This window comes from Penaeus japonicus, unplaced genomic scaffold (genome assembly GCF_977035675.1).
Source record: "Penaeus japonicus unplaced genomic scaffold, GWHDUDI00000001_assembly GWHDUDI00000021, whole genome shotgun sequence".
In the NCBI taxonomy this organism is placed as follows: Eukaryota; Metazoa; Arthropoda; class Malacostraca; order Decapoda; family Penaeidae; genus Penaeus; species Penaeus japonicus.
The window spans coordinates 10,458,765-10,468,764 of record NW_028234423.1 but is presented as its reverse complement, the minus strand read 5'-3'; the positions used below and the strand labels follow the sequence as shown (position 1 = coordinate 10,468,764).

The following is a 10,000-nucleotide window of genomic DNA, read 5'->3' as shown; positions in this document are numbered from 1 at the left end:
ATATTTGTGTGTCATTTACATACCAGCAGTATTTCTTTCACAAAGCTTTGTCATGTGTCTGTATCGCATTTGCCTTTTATCATATAATCTATACCTAGACTTCTCCTTCTCAAGATTTCTTTTGCCATTGTCATTTATTCATTATTTATGCATCATCCTTTTTGTGCCATACCTAGGCATATCGTGTAGCATATACGCTTAGGTAACCTGTTTCAAGCTTCATGCACTTCTGTATAGACTTATATTCTCCTTCTCAATATGCAGTGTAAAATGGATGATAGAGAAAAAATATATTATTTGGAATGTATTTATCTTCCAAGAAAAATTATCCAAAATGATAAACATTTTGACTCATCTTATGCAGGCAACAACTGCAGGGATCCTTACCACATTAAGTCATTGTGTGGAAGTTATGAACCAAAGAGAAGAATCCTTTAGGAGGCGACTCGAGCGTGAAGCGGAGAAGAGAAAGCGACTAGAGGAAAAGCTAAAGCATGCCCTTGCGCACAGCACACAAGAGACACAGGCTAGCAGAAGAGTAGTAGTCATGGGTGGACCAGACTATGAGGTTTGTGAAAAGGGTGATTTAGTAATGAGTATATGGAATGGTTTTGAATATAAAATGGATTGTTTGGTGTCTTCCCTCTTTGTTGTTACTTAAGTATTTGTTCATGAGCAAAACATTGCCCCAAGACACTACTGGGAAACCAACACTTACCAGATAAACATTGAACAGCCATTTGTTAAATTTTTGATGTTATAACAGTCTTTTAAGCCTGATTTGAATATGTATAAGTTTTAACTGGAATTAAGGAAGGGAGTAATTTAGTTGTGCAGTATTAGCAAGCAGTGTGTGCAACTTATTATGCTTGTTTTTTCCTTTATGTTGTTGAGCCATAGTTAACTTATACATTTTTAGATAGATTTGATTTGTAGAAAGGTTCTTTGGTATTGACGAAATGGTAATTGTAATTAACCCACTTACGACGGGGGGCATTCCAGCCTTGAATGTCCCAATGCCGGGGCGTTCGAATTATTAGGCCTAAATCAATTAAATGGCTGGCACAATACTGTGCCGCCCGGCCACTGGGCTTTTGAATGAGCGGTACAGTACTGTACCACCCGTCCAGAGAGGGTTAATATTTATTAATCTCTTTGTTTTGTGTCTACATTTAGTTTACATTCTTTCCATTTCTTACCATAGATTTATTTATTGCCTTAACAGGAAGGACCTCATAGTGTTATAGGAGAGGATGAATTCTTTGATGCAGTTGAGTCAGCGCTGGACAAAATGGACGAAGAGGAGGAGTTCCGTGAACGTCTGCGTCAGAAGCAACTAGCAGCTCCTCAGAAGTCTGCAACTACACATCCTCTATGGCCACAGGTCAGTCTTTTTCTTCTTTGTTTTTAAGGTGGGGAGCCAAAGAAGGGTTAGAAGTGCACAACTTCAAAACATAGATTCTATTGTAATAAATTCCTGTGTTTGGTATATTTATTTTACTTAATTGTTTACTGAGCTATGTTTATAATTTATGTAATTCTACTTATAATATTTATTCTTTTATTTTTATTTGATAGATTGAGAAGCTGACGATGGAGCAGCTTGGCTATGCACAACAAGATGTGGAAGGGGGTGTTTGGCAGTTATTTGCCGAAGAAGGTGAAATGAAGATGTACCGAAGAGAGCTTGAAAAAGATGGCCTGGTGGTTGACCCTCTGAAGGCAGTCCACCAAGTCAGAGGTGCTACTGCCCATGAAATGGTCCATCACTTCTGGTCACCTGATGTTAGATTTGAGTGGGATAGTGAGTTTCCTCTAATTTATGTTAGCAGACTTGATCAGTTATACCTTAGATCTTTATAGTATACATTAAGATTGGATTAACTGAAAGTACAAACTTTCTGCAGTTATGAATTCTTAACCCATTCATGCCAGATGAGATATCTCGTCAGGGGAATATTTTGCTCCCAGCAGATGACATCCTGTCACATGAGCTACATTGTTATGTATGGATATACTCATAGGAGTATCATTTGTATAGACAGTTTTCTTCACTAGTGAAAATATTGTAAACAAATACATACAACTCCTATTATTGGAATTGAACTGAGTGGGTGCAAAACATTCTGAGAGGCGCAGCACAGCTTCGTGCTGGAAGAGATCTTACGCTTGGTCAGTGTGTGTGCTTGTTATCTAGTCAGCTAGAGTGGTATTAGGCAAATGTAAGCCCTGGCTCAAATGGGTGAATGAATGGGAAGTGCTGTTTCTCTCTCTCTCTCTCTCTCTCTCTCTCTCTCTCTCTCTCTCTCTCTCTCTCTCTCTCTCTCTCTCTCTCTCTCTCTCTCTCTCTCTCTCTCTCTCTCTCTCTCTCTCTCTCTCTCCCCCCCCCCCCCCCATGAAACTAAAACCTGTTTTATGGTTAACCCATTAGCGACTGGGTGTTTTTTTTTTTTGCTGGCTGCTCCAGCCGTGAAGATAACGAATACACTGCCTCCATGTGCAAGATCTCAAGCACAATGTATCTATACAAATGCAAGTGCATTGAGTATATACACAGGTTACTAAGTAAAATGTGTATTTAGAGGGAACAAAATATTCCCATGATGTAATATCATGTCATCTGGCATGAATGGGTTAAGCAGGAATATGGGATAATGATAACACTATTAGAGAAAGGTATGGATTAGAAAAAATAATTTCGCAAAGAAAATTATATTATCAGATATGTCAGTTATAGAATCTTATGTAGGAATTCATACATATATAATGAATCTTGTATAGGTAGACCTTCACAAACCTATCTGGCTGTGTTTCCAATTCCATTGCCTAATAGTACATTAACCCATTGATTTTTTTTTTTTTTTTTTTTTTTTTTTTTTTTTTTTTTTTTTTTTTTTTTTTTTTCATAGAAGGTTCCACAAGATCCTATTCATAAAGGATTCAGTAAATAGCCTAACAGACCTTACTCCATTTACAACATTCCTTGAATTTTTGTGATTTTTTTTCATTTCTATGACGATTGTTATTATAGATGTTATTGTTATTGCTTGAAGAGGATGATAATATTAATAAAACTAAAAATTCTCTTGAAAATTTAAAAAATGGAGTAAACAGATAAGGTCAGGTAGGCATACTAATTGACTCCTTAGTGACTCCTTTGGGAGTTTTTTATTTGTTTAAGAAAAAATCACACTCAATAATGCATGTATACATGCACTCTCTCAAGAATGGGTTAAACTTCACATTGCAGATAGGCTTATGTAATTGGTGAGGGGCTGTCATTCTATAGGTTTGGTAGAACGAGTAAGAATCAAACTTCGCCCTACAACCAATTTTTCCTCCCAACTCGTGCTCATTTATACATTAGAGCACTGAAAATCTCCACTTTTTTGTTTTTAGTCATGTTATGAGACTTAGAGTGGGTAATGGTATGGTTATAACATTGTTTAGACGAAGAATTATTGTAGTTTAGTCTTTAGTCTCCATAAGGGAGGAATATACACTAACTCATGTAATATCACTATCACAAATATATGGAAGGAGGAGTCTGAAGTATGTAGGAACATTTTCAATATTGTAACAAATAAAAAACAAAATTTTACAACTATAGACACTCCTTCCTGTCACTCCTAGTTCCACTTGACAAAACAGCCAATCTGACAGTGGCACCTTACATGCCTCACATATGATCAGAAACACTCATATCATGAAAGTGTTGCTCCTGTCTGCAATGAGTTAATATGTAAAGACAAATATTTTTTCTTCCTTTTTAAGTTTATTGAAGTTTATTCATACATTCTCCTTTTATCATATTGTATGAATTAATTGTTCATTTCACATTGAGAATATTTAGGAAAAGATAATGTTCATTTTGGGAGTGCCCCACTGATGAATGGGAATTCTTAAAAATGTTATATCAAAAATATGCAGTCAAGATACAAAAAAGATAATAATAGAAATAATTCCTCAATATGTGATTATTTTTTGTGGGATGGGATACTAATTTTTCTGAAAGTTAATAGATTTGCAAAATGTAAATAAGAAGGAACATGTTACCAGATACAACACTCCCCTTTGGATGGGGTAACTATTATGCATTTCTTTGATGAAGAGTAGATATTTGCAGTTGCATACATATGCCAGGGACTTAGATTTATAATTTTATGTTTTTTCTAATTGACTGCCCTATAAAAAAAAGTTATTTACATGATGTTAAGTAGTTGCCTTGATATATGTTTTCTGGATGTCATCATTCAAGACTTAGAGAGCTGCTATAATCTTTTCCAGCAAGCATAGAGCAGATGACAGTCTTAGACAGGATATCTGCGGACACACTCATATTCCTGCAACTTCACAAGAGAGTCTGGCCGACTGCTCAGCGTGATGCACTCTTCTGGTCGCACCTACGGGAGATATCATCCTCTGACCCAGCCAATGGTGAAGCCCATGACACCTGGATAGTCTGCAATCAGTCTACTGAACATCCTGATGCTCCAGTTAGTATAATGAGGATTTTTAAAAATTCTTTTATTGACCTCAGTAAGGATGAGAGTCATGATAATGTATGGTTACAAACTCTTCCACTTCTGTGAGTATATGTGTAAATCTAAATGTGTGTTTGTATACACATGTGTATGTTTGTGTGTCCCCATATGGGTAAATGTAAGAGAGAGTGTGTGCGTGCGCAGTGGGTGTTTACTTTTTGTGTTGCACATGTATATGTAGTTGTAATTGTATACATATATATAAAGACTGAATAAGACATCATCATCAAAACAAATATAACATATATGTTGAAAATCTGAGGTGTTTTATATCTTCTTAATTTCAGAATGATGGGAAATGTGTACGGGTAGACTTGACAGTGTGTTTTGTGTGCCAAACATTCATTGACCCTCCACCAGCAGAGGGACAGCCCATAACACGAGACAATCTGTTGGTTAAAATAACGTACTGTTCAGTGGGTATGTATTATATAAATTGTATATTTTTTGTATACTAAACAGGGAATGGCTTTGAATGTGAATATACTTTTCTTTTAAACATTCAAGATTTTCTTTATTATTCACATTCTTATTTTTTATTGATTTTACCAACTGAGAGTTAATGTAGGATTTTCAAAATATGGGGAAGATGATGCTCTGTTGGTATCATTTCTGATTTAGACAGATGAATTTATGATTTCTAATGATTCTGATACCTCTGTTTATTCCACCAAAATGTTTTGATTCCAGTATGAATTTTTATTCTGATTCTTTAAAAAAATATATAGCTGGATACTTTTTTTCAGTGTTGTTATTAGTTTAGAAAAAATCATGATTTGCATTATGAACATGGTATATTTATTGAGATGATAGATTTATATATGAATAGGAAAAAGTTAATAGATACAGCTTAATGTTATAGAAGAAACCTGAAAACATTCCTTTGTATATGCAGATAGACTTGCTTTTGTTTGTACTCGACTTAAAGTTTAGATTTATGATCATATTTCAGATTAGTTTATATTGCAACACAAGTTTAATTAAAACGCATCTTATTCCATTTTACTAAAAAAAAAACTCTACCCATTGATGCAGGGTGATGTGATATCATGTCATGCGAATAATTTTCTCCTGCCAGTTGATTTCCAACCACATCATTAACTCTCCCTCAAAATTTATGTTTCACATCGTTGCATATGCACATAGTCATAGGGTTCCATTTGTATATGTGTGAAAATAATGTAAATAGGTAAAGAAACATCCTATTATCACCCTGTTGAAATGTGTGGGTGAAAAGCACTGATAGAGGCGCAGCAGAGCAATTTGCCAGGAGAAGTCTTATGCTAAGTCACTGCACGCTCGTTATCTCAGTGGGAGCAGTAATACGCATATGTAAACCCAGGCTCTCTTCAACAGGGTGATTATCAGACTTTTTGTATTTGTTTACATTATTTTTACAAGTGAATAAGAATGTGTCTATACAAATGGAACTCCTATGATTATGTGCATATATAATGAAGAGTTCTTGATGTTCTAGGATGTCACCCAGAAAGAGCGAAATATTATGCTGACATAATAGCATGTCAACCGGCACGAATGGGTAAAGAATTGTTCTAAAACCCAGAAATCATGGAAATATTGATTCATTCAATTCTCAATTCCATTATTAATTAATCATACCATCACTGATTACAGTACTAGTCCAGTTGTATAGATAATAAAGTTTAACATCACATGGAGAATGGATGATTTGAATAAGAGAAGATTTTATGCTTGATTTATTTAAACATTTCACTTTGAATAATGTCCTTTTGTGCCTTTGGAAACAGTATCGTAATTATATGATTTTTTTTCTTCTGAATATGATCAGTTAGTGTCTTCAGAAAAAGGGATTGCAGTATAGATATCAAGAACTAAAACAACTGGTCACCAGTGTTTGATTATTTAGTCAGCCAAGTTTTTCTAGCATTATCTCCCTCTGTACAGTGAACCCTGGAGGATGGGCCCCAGCCTCAGTTCTGCGTTCAGTGTACAAGCGTGAGTATCCAAAGTTCCTGAAGAGGTTTACCCAGTACGTTGTGGACAAGTGTGCGGACCAGCCCATCGCCTTCTCGGGTTTGAAGATCAAGGACCACAGCAAACACTGGAGGGGTTGATTGTGTCCTGTTTGGAGAGAGAATCATTGTTGAGAAAAAAGGTTTAAATGAGTATTGTGTAAATGAGCTTTTGTTTTGAATGTCTTGATGATAGCACAAAAGGTAGCCATCAACTGGGTAGACATTCCTCGACTTATGGAGTTCTTAGGTTCCTGAAGCTAGTACATAAGCCAAAAATAATGTAAGACACAACTGGAAAATAAAAGAAAACTAGATATGTCATTACATTACACACACAAACAAACACATGCACACCCACATGCACATGCACATGAACACGCACACGCTTGCACATGCACGCACATGCACACACACACACACGCACACACACGCACACACACGCACATGCACACCTCCACACCTCCACCTATAGACCTCCCCCTACACACTTACCCCTACACATTTTCCCTACTCACTTATCCCTACATGCTTATTACTACACACTTACCCCTATACACTTACCCCTACACACCTCCACCTATATGCCTCTAACTATACACCTACTCCAACACACTTACCCCTACACACTTAACATGCCTACTCACCAACACCTATATCCATATGTATGAAAAACTCCATTAAGGTATTGTCAGTGGACATTTTCTGTTCATACAATAATATCAAAGGAAGTAGCTAAATGTCACACAACTTGATAGTGAAATTGTGGCTAAGGCTGTAAAGTTACGTTGAAGCCAAGCTGGTGTGTGGCCTGTGGCTCTTTGAGAGCAACAGGGCATGATGGCAATTGGTACTAGAATGCCTAAAAGGGCCAGTTTCTCACTGTCATCACTCTTACGCACAATTCAATAGCCAAAACAGTTACTGAATTTCATTTGCAACAGGGTTTTGTAACAATGCATGCCAGTCATTTATTTTGTAAGGCAAGAAGTGTCTGCATTTGTCTATTTTATTGGTATTTCATAGAAGGAAGGATAGTATTGCCTATAGAAATAAGACTTGTATTGATATTGTAAACTTAATATGTAAAATTTGTGTTATAAGATGAGAAGCTACTGGGGAGTGAGAGGAAAATAAGATCATTTAATGCAAGAAAAAACTAAAAACTACAATATCTCAGGTTCATTGATAATTTTTATTTTGTTTTCCCTTTTGGTCAGTCACTGCACATTGATCAAAAACAAGATGATAAGGTATAATGGTTTAGAAGATGTATAAATGGTAAACATAGTGGATGTTTGTCAAGAATGAAAGAACACTTACATCTATGACTTATCCCGCTCCAAATACTGGAGAAGCTGATGGAGATGATTTTACATTCTAGATGCCCCTTTTATGCCTGTGAATTAATGAAAAGGTTGATTATGTTCTTATGAAGGCTGTCTATTTATACTGATGTTTAATGCCATGCCATGATATGTTGTGAGTACTGAATTGATGTAGATTGAAGAGATCTAGATTAAACTACAATGAAAAATGAATTAACCAAGTTTTGAATGGAGACTGAAAGTTACATACAGTTAACCCCTGGGCCCTGGATTGTGTCATGTGAAGATCATTTGATAGGCCCAGGGTCATGTCATGAAGACTTTAGGGCTTGTGGTCTTGTTTGATTCAGTTAGGTGTGCTATAGCATGTATGCCTACTTTCTATCCTCCTCTTTTGATCCTCCCATACATAACCACCCATCGTGTGTGTGTGATTAAGTATATGTGTTGAAATGGAAAGAATGTTCATTCTCACACTTCACAAATTGCTAAAGCTGTGCTTTTGGAGAAGATAGCATGCCTAAAGCCCGGGGCCAAAGGGTTACTATCAGTTTCAAGTAAAAGGAATCATAGTTATATCACTATATTAAAGGAAATATTTTAAATTCATTGTGTCTACGAATGACATTACTATAATATCTAGTGCATATCATAACATCAGTAAATACTATGCAATTATCAATAATGTTTGAATTCCCACTTCTAGATATAGTGTAGTATTTAAATGACTTTTTTATGAAAAAAATCTTTATTCAATGAATCTAAAAGTTTTGTTGTGGAAAGTTCACACAGTTAATATATCTGCATGGGACTACTGTTCATTTTGATATTATTTGCCTTTTTTTAATGATAATATAGTTTGATCCTCCCAAAAGTCTAATGAATGGTGTTGCATTGTGGCAGTATCAAAGCTGAATATGTATGGTGATACAGTATGAAGCACTGAACTGTGAGAGCTATATCTATGATTGTACTTGAAAGAATATGAGAAACAAATGGTCATTGTAGACTTGAATAACTAAATGAGTCAGGCAGGTAAGATGTGTCAAGTAGCCAAATATAATATTTCACTAGACACATTATGTCTGATATATTTCATGTAATAAGGTTTGCATTTTTGTTTAAAAAGTTCTTTGGTCATTGACAGTTCTCAAGTGCTAGTCCTTAAAAGCTTTGTGAATTGGCTAATTGTTGTTTTATGTCATTTTCTCAGATATTATTTATTGGTAGCATAGCAGCAGTGAGAGAGAGATCTTCAAACTATGCAGGCAAGCTAGCCATTATTTGCAGGTACTTTGATAAATGTAGATTGGATTTTAATAAGCTACTGATTTCCTGTGTGTTTAGTGTATGAAATTTTAGAATGCTGTGCTGAGATATGTTGGATTTAATTTTATACTGATGAATTAGGTGATTAGGCAAATGCATCATGTTCAGTGAGTTGTTTTGATGTGTACTTCCACGAACCTACAAGGTGTGCTGTTGATTAGCTTTTGTCTGCATGATCAAGTCAAGAGTGTTTATTTTCATTAACTTTATTCTTATTTTTTCCATTGCTATTCTATTTTTGGATGCTGTCTGTTGTTCTCATTTTACATTCTATAGTGTTTAGGCCAGTGATACAAGTTAGGAGATAGTACCAAGAGTGTTACTGCACATGCCTTTGTTATTGACCTTAGAGATGTATCTTTAGATTTATGTGTTCAGGCTTTTGCTTCAAAATGCGCAATGCATATTTTTATATGCTCAAGAGAACTAGATCCTTGAGTGCTATTTACAGATCAGAACATTGAAAAGCACAGTTTCCAATTATAATGTCATTCGTAACAATAAGCTTCTAGGATAGTGGTACATACAACCTCAGCATTGATTATCTGTTTTACAAAGTTTTTAAGTAATAGGATGTGAAAATCAGGTTTTTCAAACAAAAAAAATTGGTATGAAAGTCTTTAGAGTACATTTAACCTGATTACTTTTACAGTATGTTGGAAGAGATGTTTCCCAATAAGAGACACTATAACTTTGACCAGGTCCTGAGAGCAGCTGATCTTCAAAGCTTTCTTTATCATAAGCCTCAGAGCCTGATCAGAGGTATTAACAAATGCACCAGTAGTTTTCTCAGTCTCTTAGTGCA

At 35.5% G+C, this 10,000-nt stretch overlaps 1 protein-coding gene across 1 annotated transcript in view; it reads left to right on the top strand.

Moving 5' to 3' along the window:
* The window catches only part of cert (ceramide transfer protein), a 27,858-nt gene that overhangs the window by 17,596 nt on the left and 262 nt on the right, over positions 1-10,000 (top strand). The window contains exons 7-12 of the mRNA XM_086548715.1: positions 365-568; positions 1,226-1,384; positions 1,579-1,804; positions 4,288-4,496; positions 4,832-4,964; positions 6,471-10,000. The exon at positions 6,471-10,000 is cut by the window's right edge and continues 262 nt beyond it. Of these exons, the coding sequence (XP_086404841.1) occupies positions 365-568; positions 1,226-1,384; positions 1,579-1,804; positions 4,288-4,496; positions 4,832-4,964; positions 6,471-6,640 (1,101 nt within the window). The 3' untranslated portion in view covers positions 6,641-10,000. The remainder of the gene's footprint in view (positions 1-364; positions 569-1,225; positions 1,385-1,578; positions 1,805-4,287; positions 4,497-4,831; positions 4,965-6,470) is intronic.